This window comes from Sciurus vulgaris, assembly GCF_902686455.1.
Source record: "Sciurus vulgaris genome assembly, chromosome: 15".
NCBI lineage: Eukaryota > Metazoa > Chordata > Mammalia > Rodentia > Sciuridae > Sciurus > Sciurus vulgaris.
In genome coordinates, this window is record NC_136476.1 from 89,917,983 (window position 1) to 89,944,941 (window position 26,959).

Below are 26,959 nucleotides of genomic sequence, written 5' to 3' on the forward strand. Positions count from 1 at the left end.
GACACATCTCACCAGGGGACCTGGCTGCTGTGAATGCCAGCAGGCACGGGTGAACAAGCTGGGACTGGGCGACCAGAGCTGGCTGGCACACTGGAGCCCAAGAGGGACGCCCAAGGAGCGGGACAGCTGCGGGAGGCTGAGGAAGGGCTGACCAGCCACAGGCTGGCAGGCCAGGGCTCCCAGGGTGGCTGCAGAGGGACCTGGCCCGGAAGGAGAGGGCGGGTGGAATGCGGAGGTGGGCAGCCAGGGGCAGGATGGGGGAGTGCCCCAGGGCTGACTGCTTCCGCTCCCGCTCTTTGAGGGCCACAGGCAATGGTGAGCATCAGACCAGAACCTTCAGCACCTTCCTGCTCCCCACACTCAGCCCTTTGAAGTGTGAAGCTGGGCCCCTCTGGAGAACCAGGCTGGGTGCAGCAAGGACAATGGCAGTGAGGCCTGGGAAGGGCATCCCCTGCATCCCACATCTCATCAGAGGCAGTGCAGAGGCCATGTCCCGGAGTTCAACCCCTTGGATTTGAACCCTAACCTGGTCACTCGTCAGCTGTGTGACCTTGGATAACTTGCCTAACCTCTCTGTGCCTCAATGTCTTGATCTGAGAAATGAGGATAGAATGGGGTGACTACATGGATTCAGGGAGTCTGTCATGGAGCAAGCAAGCCAGCTAGCCAGCCGAGATCTGGGAGTGTGCTGTCCATAGCACTGACCCATTTCTGTGCCCCAGACCACAGTGGGAGGCGAAACCCCAACAAGTCCGACGTCACAGTCTGCCGCCATGCCCACCCCAGCTCCTGCCGCAGCCCTGTGCACCCAGCAGAGCCCATGGCCGGGCGTCATCCAGGTGCCCAGCTTTCCCATAGGCGCACAAAACCCTGGGCGGCTCGGGAGGGGTAGCGCCACTCTCCCTGTGTGAGTGCTGCCTTCCCCTCCTCCCTGGGCCTCCCCACCCGCCTCCAAAGAGCCAGGAGCCAAGAGGCTGCAGGATCTGTTTATTGGGTGGGAGGAGACCCCAGGCTGGGGAGGCAGGTGAGGGAGAAGGAGGGGAGGTTCTGGGAAGCCCAGGGCGGGTCTCACTGCCCACCTGGGGAGGTGGGGCTTGCGGCTGCCGGCTCCCCCTGTAAAGAAAGACACAGCTGCTCCACCCATCCACCGCCAGCTGGGCACGGCACCTGGGGCCGTTGCCCACAAGGCCAGGGAGCCAATCCTGCCACCAAACGTCTGCCAACACAGAAGCACACATCCCCCTCCCCGCCCCACGCTGCCCTGGGGGCCCCAGGCCAGACCCCCCCCCCCCACAGCATTACCACCAGCCCCCACTGTCAGGGGTCGACCCCAGCCTCTGACTGGCCCTGGATGAAGGGGCCAAAGTGACCAGAAGGCCTGGGAGCCCTGGGGGTAAACAGTCAGGGAGAGAAGCCGCAAGCCCACCTGGAGTTCACCAGAAAAGAGTCAAGACACAGAAAGTGGTCAGTAGATAGGGGCAAAATCAGGCTTCGGATCTGGAAAACACCCTCACGAGGCAGTGCAGAGGCCATGTCCCGGAGTTCTGACCCACCCGCTCTGACCCCCCACTCCTGCTGCCAGGGGCTGTCACGTCCCACCATGACTTATGGTTTCATGTGGGTGCCCAAATCCTTTGGGAGCTTGGGCAAGAGATTGCCATTTTCTGGCATCTGGTCTGGGGGGGCCTCCCCAACACCCCTCCAGCATCAGAGCCCCAGGTTCCCAGGACCCAGCCTGCAGTGGGCAGGGAACCAGAGGTGGTGGGTCCGCCCTCAGAGAGAAGATGAAGACCCAGGTGACACCAGGGAAGGAGGCAGGGGGTCCAGGGGTTGTAAAGGACACAGGGTGTAGTGGGTAAATCCTGTCCCTCAAAACCCCACATCCTCCTGGAACCCACTTATCTGGGAATAGGTCTTTAAAGAGAGAATTAGTTAAGGATCTGGAGATCATCCTGAATGTAGGGTGGGCCCTAAATCCAACAATTCTCATAAGAGGGCAGCCAGGTGCAGTGGCTCAAGCCTGTAATCCCAGCAGCTCAGGAGGCTGAGGCGGGAGGATCGCAAGTTCAAGGCCAGCCTCAGCAACTTAGCAAGGCTTATGCAACTTAGTGGGACTCTGTCTCAAAATAAAAAATAAAAAGGGCTGGGGATGTGGCTCAGTGGTTAAGTGCCCCTGGGTTCAAATCCCAGTATAGGGGAAAAAAAGGAGGAGGAGGAAGAGGAGGAGGAGGAAGAGGAGGAGGAGGAAGAGGAGGAGGAGGAAGAGGAGGAGGAGGAAGAGGAGGAGGAGGAAGAGGAGGAGGAGGAGGAAGAGGAGGAGGAGCAGAAAGGAATCCCAACTGGGACTGGACCAGAATTGTAGGAGCCACGAAGGCTGGAAGTAGCCTGGGCAGGCTCCTGCCTCATGGACACCTTGACTTCTGACTTCTGACCTCCAGACTGGATCCTGTTCAAGCTGCCCAGTTTGGTGCTATTTCGGCAGCCCCAGGCAATCAGGACAGGCTACCTGAGAGGAGACTGAGGCCTGAAGCAAGGAACTCACTAGGCAGAATTGGGTGGGGGTCTACACAGCAGGTCTCAGGGGTGAGAGGAAGTCAGGAACCAGAGGCAGCCCGTGTAGAGCCTGGAGAACTCACCCTGTCCCCCGCCTGGGCAGGGCTGGGATGGGACTCTGGGGTTGCCAAGATGCCGCCCTGCCCTGGGGAGCACGCGCCTGCAGGAGCAAACAGTCCAAGAGGCTGAGATGGGAAGGCACCCTCGCTCCCACACCCCTGTCCACCCAGCCCCAGGCAGGGGACTGAGGCCCTCCCCACCTCTCCTTGGCCCTCCTGAGGTAAGAAAGGTGCTGTAGGGTAGAAGTGGGTGGAGAGAAGCTGCCACCCAGCCTAGCAGAGAACACCTGCTGCCCACCCTCAGGACAGCGGGGCTAGGCAGCTGGGGGGGGGGCTTGGCCAGGGTACCTGACTTGGGCAGCATGACCATCATGTCATCGGGGAGCCCCACCGTGGGGTAGAAGTCCTGGAAGGCCTTCAGGGCCTGGGGGCTGGCATCCTGGGTCCGACCTGGGGCACAGCAGGTAGCTGTGAACCCAGCAGGTCCCAGGGGCTGTGGCAGGGTGAAACCTGCCTCACTCCACTTCTCTGAGAGCTGACCACAAGGCTGCCACCCTAGGCTGACCAGGGAAGGTGGGTCCTCACCTGGGAGGTCTGCTCTCAGGGACCCTCCAGCCAGCCCCCTCCCCGGCCTAAGTGCTGTGGGTTCCCCCACCCCTGGTCCTTGCCAGGCCCAGGCTGTGGTGGGTGGGCCCTGGGGTGGGAGGGCAGGCTCACTGTAGAGCTGCACCATGGTGCTGAGCGCCCCCTCCAGCTCTTTGTAGATGTAGACCACCGCAAAGGAGCTGTAGTCCGTGTCTGCCACGCGCACGTCCAGGTAGCCCAAGGCTGTGGAGGGGGCACACATGGCTGTAGACTGGGCAGGGCTGGGCACCAACTCCCCTGCCCGCCCACCCTACTGCCCCAGGACCAAGTAGGTAGCCTGGCCAAGCCCCACCCCAGCTGCCCAGAGAGGGCGGGCAGGGGCCTCAGTGCAAAGACAACCTGCATCACCCCAGGAAGCAGCTCCCAGCGCCCCCAGGACCTACCTGGAGCTCTGAAGTGACCCTCGGAGCCCATCTTCAGGAATGTGGCATCCACCTGGGCACAGCCATCGACCCTGGGTGCACGGCTGGTCACTGCCTGCCAGGCAGCCTTGGTTCCTCCCTAGCCCGGCCCATCCCAGGTCGCTCACCTTGGGAACTCCATGTGAACACTGAGACAGCCCCCCTCGGTGGCATTGATGTCCCTGGTGGACATCAGCAGGTGGTCCTTCTTGCCCAAGAATACTTTGCAGTCAGACACCATGGAGACGACATACCAGAGGCCTGAGAACTGCAGGGCAGCTCAGTGGTCAACAGGCCTGACAGCCAGCAGCCAGACCTCCTTGCCCAGGGACCCAGGGAGAAAAATGAAGGTCCAAGAAGCAGGGACCTGCCTGAAGTCACACCACGAGGGTCTACTCCAGATGGACAAGAGCCCTTGCTGCCCCCTGTGGGATGAGCCTGCAGTGTCCCCAAGCCCAGGGTTGTTTCTGGATCAGGGGGAACATGGGTCTAAAGAAATCCCCTACTGCACCCAGGCACAGGCCAGAGGAGACCCAATACCTTTCTGGCATCGAAGTCAGGTTGCAGCAGGACCTCGGCCAGAGTCGCAGACTCCCAGAACAGTAGCAGGACCCAGCTCAGCAGGACCAGCCTCATCCTCAGACCTGACTCCAGCCCTGGCACCCAGTCCCTAAGCCCCAGAAATGCTGCCTTTATACCCCAGCCTGGCCCTGGGCGCAGGAGCACAGGTGCAGAGTGAGCGGAAGGCTCTGTGAAATGCCAGACCCCTTTGTCCATTGTTGGGCACAATCACTTGACTGTACCCTCCAGCCCCAGGGCCACTTCCTGCAAGGCTCCAGACATCCAGGCTCTCACCTGACGCACCAGCTGAGGATTTGTCCCCACGTCTGCCAGGCACGTCACTACCCCAGGTCCAACACAGCTGGACCCCCAGCCATGGCAGAGCTGTCATGGCTTCAGGCCTGACACCCAAGCACCTCTGTCCACCCCCTAGCCTGGCCACAGTTGAGACTGGGGGTTTGGGGGTACTGCTGGGAAGCACAAGGCCTAGGTTTGCTTGGGCCAGCAGGTCCCCATCCAGAGTCCTAGGTACCCAGAAGACCTTTCTCCCTCTCATCCCCAACTCAGGGCTTGGTCACCACTGGCCAGGCCTATAGACCTCATCCAGAGTTAGCTTTTGCCAGCATGGTGGTGACAGAGACCTGGTTGCTCCTTACCCACAGCTGGGCTTCCTGCATGCATGCCTGGGACAGGAAGGGCTGGGTGGCATTAGAGTGGATTATGGTACCCACAGCTGCCTTATCACCAGCTTCATAGTGTGCTGGTGGAAGGACGCCCGGGCGGCGCCAGGGCTGGTGGAGGTGGAGCTGGGGAAAGCCTCTACAGCTGACCTCTGTGTCCACACAGGGCACCCAGGGACCCTGGGCCAGGAGCAGTGCATGGCATTGGGGCACTGCTCTTGGACCTCAGGTCAGGGACCAGGACCCACAGTGGAGGACAGGTAAGAGAAAGACCCCCAGCAGCCTCAAGGAAGAAAGGTAAAGAACCAGGGCTTCTGCTTGCTGCCTCCTGGGATGTTTCTCTGACAACTGCTGTTCTACACCACAGAGTCACTCAGGGGAGGCACAGCCTGAGAGCTGCTGTTCTACACCACGGAGTCACTCAGGGCAGGCGCAGCCTGAGAGCTGCTGTTCTACACCACGGAGTCACTCAGGGCAGGCGCAGCCTGAGAGCTGCTGTTCTACACCACGGAGTCACTCAGGGCAGGCGCAGCCTGAGAGCTGCTGTTCTACACCACGGAGTCACTCAGGGCAGGCGCAGCCTGAGAGCTGCTGTTCTACACCACGGAGTCACTCAGGGCAGGCGCAGCCTGAGAGCTGCTGTTCTACACCACGGAGTCACTCAGGGCAGGCGCAGCCTGAGAGCTGCTGTTCTACACCACGGAGTCACTCAGGGCAGGCGCAGCCTGAGAGCTGCTGTTCTACACCACGGAGTCACTCAGGGCAGGCGCAGCCTGAGAGCTGCTGTTCTACACCACGGAGTCACTCAGGGCAGGCGCAGCCTGAGAGCTGCTGTTCTACACCACGGAGTCACTCAGGGCAGGCGCAGCCTGAGAGCTGCTGTTCTACACCACGGAGTCACTCAGGGCAGGCGCAGCCTGAGAGCTGCTGTTCTACACCACGGAGTCACTCAGGGCAGGCGCAGCCTGAGAGCTGCTGTTCTACACCACGGAGTCACTCAGGGCAGGCGCAGCCTGAGAGCTGCTGTTCTACACCACGGAGTCACTCAGGGCAGGCGCAGCCTGAGAGCTGCTGTTCTACACCACGGAGTCACTCAGGGCAGGCGCAGCCTGAGAGCTGCTGTTCTACACCATGGAGTCACTCAGGGCAGGCGCAGCCTGAGAGCTGCTGTTCTACACCATGGAGTCACTCAGGGGAGGCATAGCCTGAGAGCTGCTGTTCTATACCATGGAGTCACTAGGGCAGGCACAGCCTGAGAGCTGCTGTTCTATACCTCCTGGAGGCACTTCAAACAGGCACAGCCTGTTAACATCTGGCAGGTGGGGCACCAGGTATACCCTCTATCTAAGGATACATTTCTCCCACCTCACCCTGAGCCCTACCCTGGCCTCCTGAGGACACAGCAGGGTGTGCATGAGTCTGTACTGCCCTTCAGGAAGCTGTGGTTGCAGGATGTGAGGGAGGCCCTGCCCATGCCCCCCTGGGTCCCTTGCTGTCACAGCCACACCAAGCTGGGGGTGGACGCCCTGGTTGACAGCCAGTGGAGCCCAGCAACAACCAGCACTCTCTGCCATCCCTTCCCACAACACACTGGTCCCAGAGTCAGGGGGCCCAGTGGCGGGACTGTTTCTGCCATGCTGTTTGACAAGGTCCGAGCATGGGGAGGGCTTGGCAAGGCTGCCATTCCAGGAAACTGCCGCCGCCACCTCTCCTGGGAATTGGGTGTTTTCTTCTGATTAGCATACTCGTAACTATGCAACTGCAGATTACATTCCCTGGATCACTGTGATAAGAACCTAACCTCGATGAATCTGCAGAGCTTGGGGGAGGATAAGGAATGCTTTAAAAAATGTACCAATGTCACACATAAGTTTGTAAGTGACGCCAGAATTGGGGACAGGCAGTTAGTGTAGAAATAGGGGATCTGGTCAAATGGTGGAAATGGAGGCCATGAAGCCACCTGCCTCTGGAAGTTGGAGACTGCCCCTGGAAGAATGGAGTGTCAAGGATCTCTAGAGCCCATTGATGACCAAATTTACCTGACCTTATCAAGGACTGAAGGCAGGGAGCTGCTAATTAATGATCCCTGGGCCCTTACCTGCCTGAATCACCTTGGCCCTCCCCTGCCTATCTGCTTCTCACTTTATGCATCTCACCTGCAAAACCAGGCCTAATCACTAGGCAGGAAGGAGAGATAAGGGGGGAGAGAACTGGAGAACAAAAGAGATCTTAACCTATAAAAAGTGTAGGTTCTGCTCACTTGTTGGGATTCTAGAACATCAGCCATGGCCCCTTCTCCCTTCCGGGTGAAGTCTGTATTATTACCTTTAAATAAAATCTGCTTAATATGCTTGCCTTGGTGTGCTTCTCTAGTGTTCAAACTTCAACATTAGAGGAAGCAGACCTCGTCACCAGTAAATGGCAGTATCATAAGTACAGAGTTTGAGGAGTTCTTCAGATTGCTTGCTCCTATGCTGACCACACCTGCCCCAGGTAATGCTTCACCAGCAAAACAGCCTGACAAACAAAACAGGAGACTTGTTGTCCCCACCAGTGCAAGGACTGCCCTACTTAGTGTAATGTCAAAGCTGCTCCCAGCCCTTTCCATTGCAGGGATTTCCCTGCCTCCCAACTACTGTCAGTCTGTGAACATCCTAGCTAGCGATTGGTTCATCAGTCAGCTTGCAAGTGTCCTTCTCCATCATTGGTCCCGTTAGCCTGGGGGAATTCAACTGCTTCACAGTAGCTACCCCGCCATCTTTTCTCTTGCTTTTTTTCTCCCCCTGATTCACTCACTTTCTCCTCCTCGCTTTTCCACTCTCTCTAGCATGAGCCCTTTCTCTTTCCCTTTCTTTTCCTCTCATTTTCTCTCTTACCCTCAGGGAGACACTCTGTTTGCTTAATAAACCCTCTTATGTGATTTCCCGTGTCCGGCATGGTTTTCGTGGGATTCCTTACACTTAGCTTACAAGATAGGGGGACATTTGTGGAATCCACCTAGAGGGAAACAAGCGAATAAATTTAAGGACCCACCTCCCACAGATCCACCTCTTCCCTATACAGGAATGTGCAATGAAATGGTGAATAAATAATATTTATGGTAAATGGACAAATGTCCAATATTTGGCCTTCCTTTAAAGGCTTGGCCGTCAAGAGCCACCCTGAAAATGTAGGACTAAAGAACAAAGAAACAGCATATGCGAACAACTAGAAAAATATTATCTTAAGATCAAATGCCCTCATTGCATGTTAACTGGTTATGAGTAGTTTATGCTGGCTTAGGTCCCACATGTATATTACAATAGGTAGAGGACAAATCAATGACATAAAGAATAATAGGATAAAATTAAGTACACTGATTGCTTGGCAGTAAATAACCTAACTTAGTTTTAACTGAACTTGTTTAAGTAATAGAGTAGACCTTTAAGGTTAAATCAAAAGCATAATAATAAGAGCTAAAGACTGGTGTGTGTTTTGCTTAGCAGTTTGGTAAAATTAGCTTCAAACAAAATAAGAGTTTTTATGCTGACAACAAGTCTGACACCAGAGGGCAAACAAAGGTCAGTAGGATGAAAAGAGGAGAATTCCTTTCACTGTAGTATGCTTATGTGAGTAACTTTAAGTAAATATAGAAAGGTAGCCTTAAGGCACCTGCTCTGTGTTAGACACACGCTGGGAAGCGTGGTCAATGACAGATCTTGTGGTAATTTCTCTATAACTTGGATCTTGTTTAACCTGCTTCACTTAATACTATAAAAGAAGAGCTGAAATAAATCTAAGCAGCACTTACCTCAAGTTGCTCCAGGGGTTCGTGTCAGTCCTCTGTACCGACCCACCTGTCCTTCAGGGACCCGCGAGTTGCTGGGACTGGCTCCTGGCAGCCCAGGACAAGAAAGTTTCTGTCCTCCATGTCAGCTCCCAGGGGCTGTCAGGGCCTCACCAGGTTGGCCACTCAGTGCGGTGGTGCCAATCTGTCAGCCAAGCAGGACAAGAACAGTCATCGCCAGGAGTCCACCCTGACCAGACCACTTCCAGAGCCCAGGTGGGAGGGAGATATGGCCCTGGAGCATGCAGACTGAGAGGGAGCTGATACAGGGGAGCCCCCACACCCAGCTCCCCTGGTCGGGTGGAACCACATCCCCAAAGGCCCCCTCCTGGATAGACAGGTCACCAAGGCTGTGGGTTCAATGTGTGGAAGGCAGAGGAGGGGCACCAGGCTAGGTGTCCAAAGATGTCCAGGGGCTCAGCCAGGGGTAGCTTCCACTGACCAGCAGTCCTGGAGGAGAGGGGTGGAGGAGAGACACAGGGTGAGTCTGGGGCTCCGCAGAGAAGAGGGGAGATGAGATGAATGCAGGAGGGAAGAGGGAGCCCCTCCGCCCTGCTCCCAGCTGCCTGAAGAGTGGCAGGGTTGAACACACCAAGGCGGAGCCCCAGGTTAACCTGCATCCAGAGGGGTGGACCCCTTCAGGCCTCTCCAATGGCTTCCACCTTGGAGGGTCGGAAACATGAGGTCCCTCTCCCAAACCCCTCTCCCCATTTCACCACTTTTGAGGCAACCCTGGGGGTCCTCTCCTGACTTTACCTGCAAAAGAGTTAGTGGCAGGGACCAACTCTTGCCACAGGTCCTCACCTTGGGCCTGCTGGGGGTGGGCCTCACCCTGAAGAATGGCCAGCCCCCACCTCCTGGGCAGTATCTGATGTCTACTTCCTGCTTTCTGGATGGACACAGGGTTCCCTTGACCAAGACATGTCAGGGAAGCCTTGGGATTATGCAGCGATAGGGCCCAGCAACCCCTCATGCTTCAGGGTGCCCAGGAAGGCAGATGGGGCTACAGGGATATGGCTTTGCTCCACCCAGTTCTGGGCCCAACAGACACAACCTGCCTTCAAGGAGCCCAGAGTGTAAGAATTGCCCCTTCCCACAGGAGAACTAGGAGCTACATGTACCACCCGCCAACCTGGAGCCAGAGGTAAATCTAGTGACCAAGGCCATCCTAGAAGGGGATCAGAAGGTCAGCTCCTGGATCTAAGGTTGAGTCTCACTGTCTCCAATGGCAGCCTTGAGCAGACAAGGGAGGTGGGACCCTGGAGCCCCTTCTGGTCTGTGTGGGGTTCATAAGATGCAACCCTGGAAGGGACCTGCAGCTTCCTGCCCCCACTATGCCCAGTCCTCATTCCACATGTCAGAGTGTTGGGGGACTCATAGCCCAGAGAAGGAGGGACAGGGGCTCGGGCTCTGGAGACCAGGCTGCCATCCTACCTCTCCAGAGGAGAAAGGTACAAGGAGGCTGCAGCCTCACTGGATGAGGACATCCCCAACCTGAGACTCCTACAAAACCTCAAGCATGGTTACCCTACAGTTGTGGGTTTCAGAGACCCCTGTACAGGTGGACCCGCAAAAAGACGACAACAGAAAGAATCCAGGGCCCAAGGAGATCCCGATAGGAGGAATCATCCCCACCCAGGCCCAGGGGGGCCTCCCCTCACTCTCAGGAAACCAGCCCACCCAGCTTTCCCACCCCCAGAAAGACGCACCAGGCAAGGACTAGGGTGCAGCCCTGTAGCTCTGGGGCAGGAGGTAACAGCACCTAAACCTAGACCAGTGACCAGGAGCAGCTTAGAACATCGGAGGTCACTTCTCCTCTGGCTGGGGACCCAAACCTGCCAAAGAGCTGGGTGGCCCTCAGCAGTGGGAACTAGGGAGCAAGGGAAGACTGCAAAACTGAGGAGTGCAGGTGTCACCAAGGGCCTGGGAGAGATGGAGTGGGTCCAGGTGGGGGCTGGATGTGGTCCGTGTTCTTCCAGGACAAGGGGGTGACGCCCAGCCCATCACCTCCCCAGAGCCCTGGGAAGGAGCAGATGCAGGAGCTGTTGCCCACCCTGCAGCTCCTCTGCCCAAGGTCTGGGCCCTCGATGGTGCTGCTGGGTTTGCAAGTGCTTTTCACTTTTAGGAGCAACTGCATTGCTCTTGATGTCACAGGGAACATGCATCACTTTCACTAAGAAAGCAACCATCAGTCTTTTTAAATTTTATCATTATCATTATTATTTTGGTACAGGGGATTGAACCCAGGGGCACTTTACCATTGAGCTACACCTGCTAGCCCTTTCAATTTTGAGACAGGGTCTTCCTAAGTGGCTGAGGTTCTTACTAAATTGCTGAGGCTAGCCCCAAACTTGTGATCCTCCTGCCTCAGGCTCCCAGGTCACTGGGATTACAAGTGTGGGCCACCTTGCTGGGCCCAAAAGAGAAATAAGGGAGAAATAAGCCTATCAAAGTGAGGCATTAAGCTCAGGCCCTCACCTCTGATCTTTAGAAATGTCTAGGTCCTGCAAGAAATCAAACACGTGCTCCAAAGTGGGTGAGCAAGGAAGAAAGGGTGCCACTGGAACCTGGCCAGCAGGCCGCCTACGCAGCATTCTGCCAGTTTAAACATCAGCACAGCTCTGCCTTTCGCCCTGAGTGGAGGACTCCAGGGTACAAGTTACATGTCTGGCTGATTTTTAAATTGTGGCAGGCCAAAAGGAAGGACTATAATTAAAATGTCTACAAATGGATCCAAATAAGGATGAATACTATATTTTGAAAATGGACCATCAGACCTTCTATTTTTCACAAATCAGAGCTACTAGTTTTTGTTTTGTTTTGTTTGCTTTGAACCCAGGGGCTGTGTTCCACTGAGCTACATCCTGGGCCCTTTTTATTATTTATTTATCATTGAAAAAGAGACCTGCTGTTTCCTTGATCATTTTCTTAGGTGAGTTCTGGAAAGCTCTGGGAAGGGTAGCACCTCTTGAGTGGGTGATTCAATTCCCATTCTAGACATGCCAGCTGCATGTGTTCCCTACAGGCTTGAGCCCAAGCTTGGCCCTGAACATTCCAGGCACTGAGAGGCTGTTTAGTGATCCCCTCAAGCCCTGAAAGATCAAACATGTTGCTAGGCCACAGAACAGTTTTCCCCAATTCTGAGGCACATTCCTCAACCCTCATAGAGCAGATGGGCACAAGGGAAGACGATGAGGAAGGGGAGAAGGCATCACCTGAAGCCAAGGAAAGAGGCCTCAGCAGACTAGACTGCAAGTGAAAACATCTCTGTGGCTTCACCATGGCTGCCAAGCAGGATCCATGCCCTGGCCTTCTGCAGCCCTCAGCATGACTGCTCCTCCCACCCCATTCTGCCCAGGGCCCAGCTCCTCCTCCCCTGCAGAGCCCTGAGGACACATCTGCTCCCCAAGCCACCCGCTTGCTTTTGGCATCTCCACCTCCCACTACTTAGCAACACACTCATGCTCCCACCACCCTCAGCACCAGCGGTGGCTGCAGCACACCTCAGCCCCCCTGCCCCTTGGTCATACCTCTGCTCTGCCCAGGTCCAGCCTCCTGCCCTGGCTGCCTCACCACCTCACCTACTAGCTTTCAAATCACTGTTCTTCTGTCCCCACTCCAGCAACGTGCTACCCCACTGGGTGCCTCCAAGCTCCTGACCCTTGACTACATGCCCCCTTATCGCCCCTCCGCCTTTAGCCTGTTGGAAGTACCAGAACCAACTCACCAAACTTCATACCCAGGCATACTCACCTGGCAAATCCTAACCAGCTCTACCCAAACCCATCCAGTTCACACTATCTGAGCCCAACGGGAGAAAACCACTTGGACGCCCCCCCCCCCCCAACTGAACTTGTGGCTTAGGGGTCTTCAGGGGGTCTCCCAGCAAGCCAGACAAACTTGTCACCAAAGAAGAGAGCTCTCCGGGATAGGATCCCAAGGACTTCCTTGAGAGAGGGGACACTTGACTCAGGACCAGCAGAGTCCTTGACACACACATGGAAAGGAACTGCAGAACATACAGTGTAAGGGATCCCACGAAAACCATGCCGGACACGGAAAATCACATAAGGGAGTTTATTAAACAAAGTGCCTCCCTGCAGGGTAAGAGAGAAAATGAGAGGAAAACAAAGGGAATGAGAAAGGGTGCGCGCAAAGCGCAAGAATGTGAAAGCCAGGAGGATAGAGAAAGTGAGTAGGAGAGAGAGAAGGATGAGAAAAGATGGCAGGTAGCTACCCGAAGCAGTTGAATTCTGCTGGGCTAACAGGGGACCAATAATGGAGAAGGACACTTGCAAGCTGACTGATGAACCAATAGCTAGCTAGGATGTTCACAGATTGACAAGTGGTTGGGAGGCAGGGAAAATGGCTGCACCCGAAAGGGCGGGGAGAGCAGCTTTGTACATTACATAGAGGCACAGAGACTCCCTGAGGAGAGCAAGAGCTCACACCCAGGGAGAACACCAGCCCTCTCTAGAATGAGAGGTGTGTTTGCGGGTTCGCAGTGGGAGGTGGGCATGGGAAGGTGTGTGGAGATGATCTCAGCCTGGACATTCTCAGGAGCCTTTGACTCCTGGTCTCCATGATCTGAGAGGTAGATAACATTAGAAAGTCCCCTAAATTATAGATCTCTTAAAATGTCATAGCTCTCTTCATTTAAATCTACTTATTGGTGGGTTAATTAACAGTGCACAAGTAATTTTTATAAGTGGTTGAATTCCCAATAACTTTTAGATTTACAGATCTTCCAGAAATTGGGAAGTGACAGGCCTGGGAAAGAGACTGGATCGAAGAGTGGCAGGCCTGGAAAAGTCTAGGAATCTCAGTCTAAAATCATATTTCTTTATCCTTCTTTTACATCTCCTTCCCGCCTGTTTTTTTTGTTTTTTTTTTTTTTTTTTTTGGTGGTGCTGGGAATTGAACCCATGGCCTTGTGCTTGCAAGGCAAGCACTTTGCCAACTGAGCTATCTCCCCAGCCCCCCTTCCCGCCTGTTTTTAAACATTTCTTCTGTCTTTCCTCAAACCCAGTGCATTTCCCCTGAAATTCATTACCTACTCTCCTCCGCTCAATTTCCTGCTCTTCATCTCACACTCCATTGGCAAGTCCCAGCATTCTGCATCCAGGAAGACACGTCCTTGATCCCCGCCGGCCTCCTGGACAAGGCCGTGGGTCCTCCCTCGTCACACACTGTCCATTGCTCCTCCACTGCTGCTTCCCACGTTTGGGGGCCCTCAGCAGTCCCCCTCTGAGAGCCTCCTGGGCGCCCCCACGCTCCTGGGTCTGAGGCCAGTGGCAATCAGCCAGACTCTGAGGGCAGGGGCTCTGAGTCCTCCGTGGGACCCCAGGTTCAGCACAGAACAGGCACCAAGAATGGGCGTTAGCAGTATTTTTTAAATTACTTTGCTAAATAATGATTCCAAAAAAATCACTACTCAGGGTTGCTTTCCAGAGATTTAACCCTTGAGCACAGTCCTTAAGCAGGCCCCCAGCGCAATACACACCAGGAGCCGCGACCACTACTCTGCCAGCGAAGAGAGCGAGTGTCCGCGCTCGCGCAGGCGCACTTTGGGACCCACCGCCCCCGCCCACACCGCGCTCGCGCAGGCGCACTTTGGGACCCACCGCCCCCGCCCACACCGCGCTCGCGCAGGCGTACTTTGGGACCTCCCCCGCATCTCCCCCACCGCCGTTCGCGCTCCGGACCCAGCCTCTCTCCGCCGGCCTCAGCGGGCGGGCACCTCCCACAGGGCCACCATGGTGACCCTGGGCCTGTCCCGCGTCGACGAGTCCGTGGCCGCCAAACACCCGGTGAGAAGACCCGCCTAGAACGTGGCCCCAGGCCTCAGAAGCTGCTGAGCGAGGCGGAGGCTGGCTGGGGTGCCCCGGCAGGGAGGAGGGGCGGAAGGGGCACCCTCCTGCCCGGGCATGGGGCATCTCTGGTGGGCTTAGCGGGAGGTGGGATGTGTTCAGTCCCCAGCTTCTAACTCCCCCACGACCAGGCCCTGTCCAAAGGAGGGACTGGAGGGCGGTGAGAGAAGAGGGAGAGAGGACTGAACCTCGAACTCCTTCCCTCTCCCAGGGACTCGGGGAATATGCTGCGTGCCAGTCAAACGCCTTCATGAAGGGCGTGTTCACCTTTGTCACAGGTAGGCTGGGTCCAGGTGTCCTGCAGCGCCAAGAAACGCACCCGCTTATCCCACCCTGACTTCCCAGCAGGTGGCGCCAAGCAAAGGCTGAGCAGGTGCACTCGGGGCACCCAGGTGGTCCCCAGCCAGCCCTGCTTACTGGACCCTGGCTCTTGGCAGGGACCGGTGTGACCTTCTGCCTGCAGATGTTCATTCAGAGAAAGTTCCGGTACCCGGTGCAGTGGAGCGTGCTGATGGCTGTGGGTGGGTACCCCAGAGTGCTTACCTGACCCTGAAGTGTCCCTGAGTAGCAGAGGTGACTGGGTCTTAAGCACGGGTGGCTTTCTGTGGAAAATATGGGACTGTGGTTCCAGCACTCCTGCCTCTGGCTGAGTCTCCAGTTTGCATAGAAGCCCTGTGTCTAGGTTCCATGCCCATGTCTACCCAGATGTGGCCTGTGTCTAGATTCTCTCATGAGAAGTGCAAAGGTTGAGCACCCCCAGCCCACCACCCTCCTTTTCCTGCTTCCCAGTTGCAGGCTCTGTGGCAAGCTATGGGGTGACAAGAGTGGAGTCGCAGAAATGCAGCAACCTCTGGCTCTTCCTGGAGACTGGGCAACTTCCTGGAGACACGGGCACAGGTGAGAGGGCATGCAGACAGCAAGAAGCAGAAGTCTTAGTTCTAGTGCCTGGAGTTTTAGGGAGGCAAGCCCAGGGGACCCACGTGATAGGTTAGGCAGGGGTTTCCCTCCAGTCCCTGCTTCCTTGGCCTGCCATTCTGGAGGGTCCAGACCTGGATTGGGCACAGCAGACAGAGTTGAGTGCTACGTTCAGAGGCGGGAGACTTGGAGAATTGTGTGACCTGAGACAGAAGAGTGAAGAGGGCACAGCAGCTGTGTGGGTACCCAAAAAGAGCCACCTGGACCAGGAGACCCCAATCCTTTACCGGCCGGTAAATCCCAGGCTTGTCGTTCTGATTACAGGACAGGACTCAGTTTTTGCTGTGGTAAAATGGGGCAGGGATCCTGAGTGACCATGCATGTGGTTCTAGCTGTCTCCCTTTGCCTCTTACAGATCCACGCAGCTAAGAGCGTCCCCTAGGGCACAAAGGATCCAGAGCAAGGAGACCCCTGGAACAAAGCCCTCCGCTGGTCCCCTGGCCTCACACAGGTTTCCCCACCTAGAGTGTTCTATGTCCTCTGCACATATACCTGGCTAAGCTCTTCCCCCAAACCAGTGCCTGCCCAGGAGGTCAGCTCAGAAGAGCTCTTGGGGGTGGGCATTCTCCTGTGGGGCAGCAAGAAACAGGGTGAACACTGTGAGCCAGAAATGGTTGTGCCCTGTTGCATACACATTTAGAAATGGCAGCCTGCACATGGGGGAAGGGACATGTGCACTCTTGGGTACTTTGGTGTCCCCTTTCCAGCCCCTACACCCACAACAAGTTCAGGGAGACTACTGTTACTGGCCATGTGAGGCTAATAAATGGCTGTCCTTTTTCCCACCTGAACTCTAAAGCAAGTGAGAGTAAAAGGGCAAAGAGAAGAAAGCAGACGCTGTGTCCACGCCTGCCATCCCAGTGACTTGGGAGACTGAGGCAGGAGGATGGCAAGTTCAAGGCCACCCTCAGCAACTTCATGAGACTCTGTCTCAAAAACCCAAAAAAAAAGGGCAAGTGGTATAGTTCAGTGGTAGAGCAAAGATAAGATCACTCGAGAAACTGAAGCAGGATCCACAAATTTGAGGCCTGCCTGGGCAACTTATGAGACTCTGTCAAAAAAAAAAAAGTCTCAGTGGTTGAGCACCCCTGGGTTCAATTCCTAGTACTACCAAAGGAAAAACAATAAAGATCAAATGTCATCTTTATGACAATATAGCTGGTTCAGGGGATGTGCAAGGGAAGTTCTTGATGCAGAACTCCAGAAGTAGGCATTCCTGCTGGCTCCAAGGCCTCTCTGTGTAGAGTCTGTAACCATACATTCACTGAAGGAGCAGAGCAGAGGAGGTCTGGAGGTGTGGCTGTGCCCACCTCACCTCCCTGTCATTCCAAACTCACCCATTGGTGAAGTCTCCTCCCCATGGAAAAGGAAAGCTGAATAGGCCAGACAGCCTGCATCACCCAGTCCACAAAGAAAAAGGCAGAGATTGTCCAAACTTTCACTTCCCAGTAATAGAAGGCTCACTGCCTGGTCAGCCTAGCTCAGCCCTTGCATCCTGGAGCCAGTCTTTCGGAATGTCTGAGTTAGTGGGAGGCAGAATGGCAGCAAGCTGGAAATAACAGTGGCTTAAACAAACTAGAATTTTATTTTTCTTTCCTGTTACAGTCCAGGTGGGTGGTACTTAATCCATTTCCTCTTGCCAGCAACACACCATACATGTAAAAACCAGGGATGTATTTTGGCCCAAATCTGGTCAAAGCTTGAGAGGTCACATATGGTGATAGTCACTTTGCTGACAAGGTCAGAGGTGGCCTAGGGCATCTCCTGGTGAGCAACAGCACATGTGTCTCCTGTTCTTTCTCTTCTTCCTGCAAGGCGACAAGCATTCTATCAGGAGGGCTCCACCCTGCTGACCTTATCTAATCTTACTCCTTTCCCAGAGATCCCCACCTCTGAACTCCACAGTCCAATAAGTTTCCAGCTTTTTATTACCTAACAGTGGGATCAAACTCTGGGGGCAGTCTTGGAGGACAGATTCTTCAGATGGCAGTAGTGGGCCAGGGAGGCCAATCAGGAACCAAGGCTCCTTTCAGCCTGCTCTCTCCATTCCCAACTCCAGTCATGGTGCCAGCTGGCCACACTGGCTCCAGTTCTTGTCACCTACCATTTCTGCTTACACACCACTGGGCAGAGCTGAGTTTGTATATCAGGTCTATGGTAAGGACACCCAGGAAGACAGGCTTGCTCTGGCCAGCCTTATGTCCCACTGAAGTTCAGGGAGTCGATATCCAAGGGAGAATGGAGAGCTAGCACCGCCAATCACTAAGTTGTGCATGTTGCGGTCTGATTGTGTCCCCTAGTATTTCAGGACATGACGAGACAGGATCTCCAACAAGGTACATATGGTTAAATGGGGTCATGGAGGGCCTAATCCAATGTGACAGGTGTGTATTCTTACAAGAGGAAATCAGGATACAAACAGACAACTACATGCAGGCACGGGGAAAAGCTGTGTCTGCAAGCCAAGGACTCAGGCCTCAGAGGAACTAGCCTTTGGCACCTGGATCCTAGACTTCAGCCTCCAGGACTAAGAATAAACTTCTGTTGTGTGAGCTGCTGATCTGAGGTGCTTTGTTAGGGAAGACTCATGCACACAAGGTTGGGGAAGGTAATTCATCTTATGTGGCCGCAGCATTCCAGGCTGCACGTTCCTCCATGCACACCACTCTAGGGGAAGGGGTGGGGTACAGAGCCAGGGAGCTGACCCTCCTGGAGTAAGTAACTTCTGAACAAAGGCCCAGGGGTTCTGAGGGATGTGGGGGCCAGCGGAGCTGGACGGCAAGCAGCACAGGAGAAGTTGGGAGAAGTGGGGAAGTAAGGGCCAGAGCCGGGGTGGGGGTAAGCCAGGTCATCCAAGGCATGGACTTTGAACTTGGAACATGGGTAGGGGGATAGAGTTCCTGCAAGGTAATGACAAAATAGGTTTGGGAGACAGTCCAGAGACTATAGAAGCAGCCTAGGGACATTGGAGGGAACGTGGAAGGTGCAGGGGTGCAGTGGGGTGCCGTGCCAGACCACTACATATTACCCACCACCACTAAGGAAAGAGGTTCCTAGACACCACAGAGATCCTAAGCAGTGAGCAGCCACCACAGACTTTTCCATTAGGGCAAATGTCCAGAGGTGATCCCAAGGCTGGCTGGAGGAGGGGGATTCCAGATTCCCTGAGCATTGAGAACCCTGACACCCATCACAATGGTCTGAAATTCCAGGGACAATCTGAGCCTTGGCTCTGTTGAACAGGCAACACAGGGAGAGTGGGAATCACACAGGGATCTTGAAGGACACTGAAAGCCATCATGAAGGTGCACGAGGCAGATGTGGAGGGGCAGGAGCTAAAGACCATCACTCGGCTCCAAGGTGAGTCCCACACTGGCTGATGCCTGGCCTGCAGGGACCAGGGGTTCTTGGTTCCTGGTTCTTAGGCCAGTACCTTCAGTCTTAACACCAGGACATGGAGGGGCAATTGGCTATCCAACTAATGCCCCCACTCCCATTCCTGAGTCCTGGCTGGGAGAAGGAATCTAAGGGGTCTGCCATGGGAGGGGGCTGGATGAAGGAGGGGACCTAAAGGGGATTTATGAGCATAAGAGCAACTGAGGCACCAGAACCGGAGAGACAGGAAGGACCTGCCTGTTTCTGCGGATAGCTTATTTGGAAGAGAGTAAGAATGCCCCCATTCCCGGTTTTGGCCTCGCCCTCTCCACTGTCAGCACCCCGTTCACAGATGGCCCTGCAGATCACCATTGCAGAGGAATGGAGCCTGTTTCTCCCAGGGAAGAGTGGGAGGAGGGTGCATGGTCGGGGAGCCAGTGTTGGTTCTCCCATACCCTTCTTTGGCCTCCCTGCTCTGAATTCCCAGCCGGGTCACATCCTGGCCCACACCCTGGCCACCCTGTCCTCTCCGTCACCACAGAGCAATGTCGGGCGCTCCAGATCCAGGGGGTGAAGGAAAAGATGGCACAAAACAAGGCGACGCTGGCCCTTCTGCGCAGCAACATCCGCCGTGGGGCCCAGGACTGGGCTTTGGCCAAGAAGGTACCCAAGTCCCGCCCCTCCTCGCAAGTTGGGGATGGGGGCGGGCTCGTGCTGAAGAAACACACACCCCTCATCCCCCGCCCGTTCCTCTCTTGAGCCAGGGGGCGTGTGGGGAGAGATTCGCTGTGACCTTGCCCTGGGCAGGTTCCCCACCACCCACCAGGAGGGCTCAGCATCTGTGAACGCAGTCCTGCCGCAGGTCCTCGGACGCTCCTCTCCAGACCCCAAAGTCTGAGCAGGGGTGGCCAGGACAGATCGTGCAGTACTCTCCCCTCCGGCAGACCCAGGAACAGAAGTCTTGGTGCTGGGTTAGCATAGGGTGGAAGAGGTCTCAGGGAGATGCTTGCAGGGGCCGGCGGCTGGGGCCATCCTCTGCCCGACTCAGCCGCCGCCACTCCGCAGTACGACCAGTGGATCATCTCCAAAGCTTGCGTGAAGGACGTGCACACGAGGATGGCGCATGGCCACAGCACCATGGAGGTACCAGGCTGGTGGGCCAGGGCGGACCCCTGGCCCCGCCCCGTCCCGCGACCCACCCCTACTAAACGGCGCTCAGGAGCCTGAGGAGGGAAGTGCAAATTCCCATCCCAGAGTTCCTGTAGGGCAGCACCCGTCCCTCCAGGGTGCCCCGTGGCGCCCCATCGCTCACCCACGCGCGGGCGCCCTCCCCGACCCAGGTGGCGCGGGAGAAGCTGCGCAAGTACGTCTTCGACCGTGTGAACGCGCACAACGTGCTGATCCACCTGGTGCGGCGGCGCGGGCAGAGGCTGGAAAGCATGCAACTGGAGCTGGCCAGCCTGCGGAACCAGTCAGGTGCCACCAAGGAGGAGACGCGGATGCTGCAGGTGCCTGGGTGCGGCGCTCTGCGAGCGGGGCGGGGCCTCCTGGGGGGCGGGGCCGTAGGGCAAGGGGTTCCTCGGTCTGAAGGAGACTCAGCGGGCAGGACAGGTCCTCTGAAGGGGCGGGACTCCCGGCGGAGGAGGCGCAGCCAGGCGGGAGGGGCGAGACTAAGGGAGCGACCCCTTGGGAGAAACCCTCCGGGGGTAGGATCTGTGCCTCTGGCTGGCCTGCCCCCAGGCGCCCTCAGTGAACCCTGCGCCTGACCCAGGTCATCCGCCAGCTGGAGAACAACATCGAAAAGACCACAGTCAAGATCACCACCTGCCAGAACATGCACCTGCTGTACTTAGGCCTGCTGGACTATCTGAAGAAAGTGAGCCCTTCTCCCCGCGCTGGCCAGGCGGGGTGGGGGCGGGTCTCAGGGCTGGGCCCGGGCGGGGCGGGGCCGCCCCCAGGCCTTGGAAACTTCTAAGAGCTTCATTTTTAAAAATGCTTATTGTGGAGTGTAGCCAAACAAGTTGGACTTTCCCACACATAGGAAATGGTTTAGTGTGGACTCTGAGGGTCAGAGACCAGCCTGCCCCTCAGAAATTTCCCTAAAATGGTACCGAGCGGGCACCTCTGTACCTTGGAGGTCTGCTGGGCATGCATCTTGCTGCTCACCTGCCCACCCGGTCACCCACTCCAGCAGACAATAGATCCTGGCCCCCGGTGGCAAGACCCGCTTCTAGGAGGCTGAGTACTGCCCCTCAGCCTCCCACATCTCAAAGCCCGAGATCAGGGAACGGGTGGGGTGCTGCGAAGAGTGCTGGGCCTGCTTGAGAGCCCGGCCTGGGCAAGTGGGCGGGGAAGCCCTAAGACTGGGCTCAGCTGAGAGGCGGGTGGGGGAGCTCCTCCTTTTCAGTCTAGTCCCCAACCCCAGCCTGTACCCAGCTCTCAGCTCTATCTTTCCTTCTTCCTGTCTTGCCCCAGCCCTGGTGCTGGAAGCTCACCTGGAGGCCCTGCCCACCTTTGCTTCCTGGCCCTTCCCCATACATTTTCCCCTGGGCATGCTTTATGTCTTCCTTGTACGGCCTTCTTCTTCTCACACTTTAAAAAATTCTCATAGCTATACACACTTTTTTAAAAAACTGGCCATGATTGGGCATTTGTGATTATTAACAACAAAATACTAATAGCTAAATTATTTTTGACATTTATGCACCTGGCCCTGTGCTAAATAATCCATTTTACATTCTCCATTGATGCTGACAGCAGTCTTCTAAAAGAACTAGTATGACCTTTTTGCAGACATGGACACTCAGAGATGTTAAATTACTTTCCCAAGGTCACACAGCTGGCTGACAGGAGTGGCCTTGGCTTTGAGCCCAGGTTCTCTGACACTAAGCCCATGTTTCAAGCCCCTCTGCTCCCCTTAGGACTGGAGCTGACCCCAAACAAACCCTTCTGGGTTCCAGAGTCAGTGTTTCTTGGTATAAAACATTTATTTCCTTACCATGTTCAGGCCTGGGCAGTGGGAAATCTCCAGGCTGCCTGCTTCTCCCAGGACATGTCTCTCATTTGCTCTGTGCCCTGCTGTAGGCTGGGGCCACAGACCAGACCCCATCACTATCCTCATAGCTCACACTATGAAGGGTGAAGGGTGGAGGAAGGGCCAGGTTCACTCTGTTCCGAGGCCACAAGAGAATCAGAGGGGCTTGAGGGAAGACAGCATGTAGTGTGGGCAGCACTGAATTTGCCTGTGGCCTCCATGCCCACCTGCCTGTGCCCACTCCCTGCAGGTGCTGGCAGGATACCCAACAGAGCTAGACAAGCTGCAGAACCTGGTGGTCAACTACTGCTCAGAGCTGTCGGACATGACGGTCATGTCCCAAGAAGCCACAGTGATTACTGATGAGGTCAAGGTGAGCTTAGGCCGCAGAGCTTGGGGCCTCCACCATTGGCTCTCTCAAACCTGTGTGGCCCAGGCCCATCAGGATACCCCCATGTCCACACCACAGCAGTCCCTGAAAGGCTCCAGCTGTCTGCCCACCAGGTGCTCTGCCTGCCCATAGCATGGGGGGCAGGAGCTCCCATTGGCAGTCACAAGGAGGATGTGATCAGGGCAGTGGCCCCATGGACCCAGCGTGTGCCAAGACCCCTGAAAGGCCTTGGGGAGGCGTGCCCACCCTTCTGAAGTGGGCAGGGCTGGTCCACTAGTCCCTGAAAAACATCATACCACACTTGGGCCAGTATGGCAGAGAGGTGTAGGGTGTCATGGAGTCCATCTGAGTTGCTGACAACCAGGGGAGGTCCAGGCTGGCTTTCCAAGGATGCAGTGCTTCAGTAGGTTCTGAAGGAAAGATCCAGCAAAACCCAGGGCAGCCAGAGCTCAGGAGAAGGGACAGAAAAGCAAAGGATCTTGTTGCACAGGTGCATGTGGCCAGAGGAGAGAGAACTGCAGAGGTGCAGTGTGGGAGTTGGTGGGGACAGCGGGGTCCCCTAACCTGGAGCCCGGGAGGAGGTGGAGACATGGGCAAATATGTGCTTCAAAATGGTGCACGCTGGTAACCAGGGCTGGGAGGAACCAGGACAGGAGTGCTGGTCACCTGGACAAGCCTATGGTGGAGGGCAGTGGCCAGAAACAGCAGAGAAGTCTTTAAGAGGTCACTCCTGTGGTCTTTGGCACTGGAAATGGAGAGGGAGAGAACAGTGTCAGTAAGCAGAATCAAGGCAGCAGGGATGATGGCTTTGGCCACTGCAGCAGGCTCTGCTGGAAGAGACCAGGCTTTGGGGGGAAGATGATGAATTTGATTTTAGACATGTCACGTCCATTTTGATGGATTAAGTTGAGCAGGCTAGGAGGCAGGTGGACATGCAGGGGTCTGGAGTGCTGTACAGGGCCTGGGATGCAGAGAGAAAGCAAGCATGTGCCAGCTGGGGTCCCTGTGCTGAGAGGCAAAGGGGTGTGTACCCCATGAGGATGGGGCAGCCATGGGCATGAGCTTCCAGGAAGAAGGGCATGGCCAACAGCCTCAGTCACTACTCCAGAACCTAGTGAGACAAGGACTGAAAATGGACCACTGGGTCTAGGACCAGGGGTGGCTACGGTGAGACAGCACCCCCATGGTGTACCTGTGTTCCCAGAGGGACATGAGGCAAGAAGAGGCATCCTTTATAGAGGAGCGCAGGGCCCGCGAAAACCGGCTCAACCAGCAGAAGAAGCTCATTGATAAGATCCACACCAAGGAGACCAGCGAGAAGTACCGCCGGGTATGTCCTGGCTGGGCCTGGCAGGCACCCCCACCCACCTACCCATACACACAGCACGGGAGAGCCAAGAGGACCCTCCACGCAGGGCCGCCAGGAGGACCCTCCACTCAGGGTCACCTGGAGGACCACTCCCTGCAAGGACCAAGTTCACTTTCATCTGCTCTCTCTCCCATCAGCGCCAGACAGACCTGGACTTCCCCTCTAATCTGATGCTCCCAGATACTCTGAAGGGTGAGTCTGAGCTTCCTGCCTGCCGCAGCCAGGGTCTCCAGAAACCAGCTCTGGCTAGAACCACACAGTCAGGTCACCAAGAGGCCTACTATCACCGGTCCTCCAGAGCCAAGGAGATAGCCCCTGCAGAGGCTGTGAGTCCTTGGCCAGTGTGGCCGAAGGTCCCTTCCTCAGCGCCCAGGGTCTGTCACCCAGTGACTCCTAAGAGCTGCCTCTGAGAGTTCCATGAAGCCCCAGAGGGCCATGCTGCTCCCTGCCCTTCTCTGCACTGGGGCTCCCCTGGGGTGCTCCAGAAGGGCCCACGAGAAGGGAGTAGTCACAGGTACAGGTGACTTGGGGCACCTGGCTCCTCAGGTGGCTTGCCCGATGGCTGGATGTATACAGAGGCTTCTTATAGCCATCCCTGCATGCTACACACCCTTTTCCCTCTGCTCTGCCCAGTGAAGAAGAAAGAAACCTCCACAGCAGACCTTGGATACCAGACAGAGGTGACTGCGTGGGTGGAGAGGGTCAAGTCTGCTGTGCGATGCTCTCACCTCTGGGTAAGACTCCCTGGCACTCCCAGGACCTGGCAAGAGGGCAGCTGAGCTGGGCCAGGCCCTGCAGACCCTCTGGAAAGGACACAGAAATCTGAGCCCCTCAGATGTTCCCAGATATGCTGCTCTCAGGCATGGAAGGAGTTGGGCCTGCCAGGCACGACTTATAGTGGAGAGTACTCCCAGGACAAAGCAGGTACATCCTGATGCTCCCTTTTCCAGGCATGTCATGGAGCCTGTCAGAACCTGAGGATCCAAATGCTAAGGAACAGCTTGCACCTCCAATTTCCACCCCTTCCCAACCTGCTTGAGCCACTGCGGTCAGCTGCCTCCCACAGGCCCCATTTATTTTAATCCAACCTGGGTTTGTTATTGGGCCTTGGACTCCTATGCATGGCCCTGACATGAGCTTGTCCGTCATCAGACAAGAGACTCAAGGTGATGCATGGTCTCCTCGGCTACATTTGGGGTTATTATCCTCTACCCCTTGTGAAGGTTCTGTTCCAGGACACACATGCCCTGTAGCTGTGCCCCACCCCACCCCAACCCTCAGGGAGTGGCAGGCAGCAGGCAGCATCATGAGCCTCTGGTACAGAAAACCTGCACTGGCCAAAGGGAGGGGCTCAGGAGAAACAAGGACTGCAGGAGTCCCTCTGCCTTTCCGGGCCCACACCTGCTCCTTTGTACCCTGGATTGGCCAGGACATTGCCGGTCGCTTCCTGGCTCAGAGGAACACAGAGGAGAGCCTGGAGCTGCAGATGGAGGACTGTGAACAGCGGCGGACACAGCTGGAAGCCCTGACGAAGAAGCTGGAACTGGAGGAGGCACTACTCAAGTTCCGACAGATTCCCAGCTCTGTCAGGTACACAGCTTCCAGGGCTGCTGGGCCAGCCATGTGGCACCGGCTGGGAGCTCACAGATGATGAGTCTGTGGCTTCGTAGAAGCTGGGGAACACACTGGCATCTGAACGCTGGAGCCTCTGGTGTTAGCACAGCACCCAGCTGCAGACCTGGCCCCCTGGCCTTCCTTGGGCCCTGGGGGCTGTGCCACCTTCCCTGCTGTGTTTCCCTTCACACTCCACAGCTTTAAGTCCATTGAGTCCAAGATAAAGAACATGCTGCAGGAGGAAGAAGTCAGGCTCCAGCAGGCCCACAACAACATGACCCGGAGCCAGCAGCTGCTGCTGACCCTGCAGACAGGCATTGACAACCTCTACATCCGGCTCATCGGCATCACCCTGCCTGCTGCCCAGGTACCAGCAGAGTAGGGAGGAGCTGCTGTACCCAGGGCCTCTGGGTGGGGCCGGAGAGGAGATGAGACCATCCTCTGGCCTACAGAAAGAAGTGGCACCCTCTGACACCCTCGACTTGCATAGCAAACTGGCATACTGCCAGGGAAAGCTCTCGTATCTGGTTGACCGCCTGCAAATGCTGTCCAGGACTGAGGAGGTAGTCCTGGGCTAGGGGGCACCCACATGGCCCAGATCCCCTCTGAGGTAACAGAGGCACTGCCCTACAGGTCAGCACAAAGGTGAGGGACACCCTGGAGTCCTCAACTTTGAAGGAGAAGCACAACATGAGGATCACCTTTGAGGATGCAGAAGAGGACGTGATCGGTGAGGCTCCTCAGAAGGACCTGGCCACAGGGAGGGGCCACATCTCAATCAGAGTGTCTGAGCTGCAGAGTGGGTGGAGGATAGCCTCTCTGTCTGACCAGGACATCCTGGAGGGACCAGGGTGCTAAGAGGGACTAGATTAATGGAGATGACTTATGACAACGAAAGGCAACCGCCACAGAAGAACATATGCCACTTTTCATGAGAGGAGGGGGCACACCATGCCAAAGGCCACAGGGGGAGACCCGGGCCAGAGCATTTGGTGGGGTTTCTGTGTGTGGCCGAAGGCAGGGCAGATGGGCAGCTTAGGACTGACTCATTCCAACAGGCCCAGGTGGCCTGGTACCTGGCCCTGCGTGACATAGGGCAGAGGACCGTTGGTTTGGGTGAGTCAAATGAGGGAGGTGGTTCCAGGTTGTTAGTTCGGCGCTGGCCTGCCCTTGAGTCCTTGCCCGTCTAAGGATGGGCCGCGCCCGGGGTCAGCCTCTCCCCAGCCGCCAGACAACACAGGCCACAGCATCCCGACACCGGAAGTAGGAAGCGGCAGCGAATGCAAGCCGGGCTGGTGGCGGGCGCGAGGTCGGTCTGCCAGCGGCCCTCTTCCGCCCGTGCAGAAACCTTCCAGTTCGCCGACGTGGACCTCAGCTACGTCCCGTCGCGGGCCGAGATCAAGAAACAGGCCCAGGGGCTGATCGAGGGGAAGCTCAAGATGGCCAAGAAGAAGAAGAAGTAGTGCCGCCCGCGCATGTTACGCAAATAAACATTTTTCCAGGAGTGCCCGGGCGCCCCTAGGCAGGCAGGCAGGCAGGCAGGCAGGCAGGCAGGCAGGCAGGCAGGCAGGCAGGCAGGCAGGCAGGCAGGCGGCGGGGCGGGGCG

At 56.3% G+C, this 26,959-nt stretch overlaps 3 protein-coding genes across 5 annotated transcripts; 2 read left to right on the top strand and 1 right to left on the bottom strand.

Moving 5' to 3' along the window:
* Positions 1–19,989, bottom strand: LCN15 (lipocalin 15). The gene is made up of 8 exons (XM_079112870.1): positions 19,985–19,989; positions 4,199–4,302; positions 3,787–3,926; positions 3,641–3,711; positions 3,330–3,440; positions 2,961–3,062; positions 2,637–2,713; positions 1–1,113 (listed from the first exon to the last, which is right to left on the bottom strand). The coding sequence occupies exons 2-8, from the start codon at positions 4,292–4,294 to the stop codon at positions 1,069–1,071; spliced, it is 642 nt and encodes a 213-aa protein (XP_078968996.1). The 5' UTR covers positions 4,295–4,302; positions 19,985–19,989; the 3' UTR covers positions 1–1,068.
* On the top strand, positions 14,424–16,355 carry TMEM141 (transmembrane protein 141). Its single transcript, XM_079112885.1, has 5 exons — positions 14,424–14,535; positions 14,807–14,873; positions 15,033–15,116; positions 15,385–15,492; positions 15,926–16,355. The coding sequence occupies exons 1-5, from the start codon at positions 14,482–14,484 to the stop codon at positions 15,937–15,939; spliced, it is 327 nt and encodes a 108-aa protein (XP_078969011.1). The 5' UTR covers positions 14,424–14,481; the 3' UTR covers positions 15,940–16,355.
* Positions 16,888–26,911, top strand: CCDC183 (coiled-coil domain containing 183). Of its 3 annotated transcripts, XM_079112805.1 has the most exons (14): positions 16,888–18,930; positions 19,487–19,608; positions 20,011–20,088; positions 20,286–20,453; positions 20,717–20,821; positions 22,230–22,352; positions 23,575–23,700; positions 23,877–23,931; positions 24,373–24,473; positions 25,169–25,329; positions 25,552–25,720; positions 25,806–25,916; positions 25,987–26,083; positions 26,698–26,911. In XM_079112805.1, the coding sequence occupies exons 1-14, from the start codon at positions 18,870–18,872 to the stop codon at positions 26,814–26,816; spliced, it is 1,596 nt and encodes a 531-aa protein (XP_078968931.1). In that variant the 5' UTR covers positions 16,888–18,869; the 3' UTR covers positions 26,817–26,911. The 3 variants fall into 3 exon arrangements, with proteins under 3 accessions (XP_078968931.1, XP_078968932.1, XP_078968933.1); XM_079112806.1 differs by lacking the exon at positions 25,806–25,916; XM_079112807.1 differs by lacking the exons at positions 25,806–25,916; positions 25,987–26,083; positions 26,698–26,911 and having other exon boundaries at positions 25,169–25,362; positions 25,410–25,691.
* The last annotated feature ends 48 nt before the right edge of the window (positions 26,912–26,959 follow it).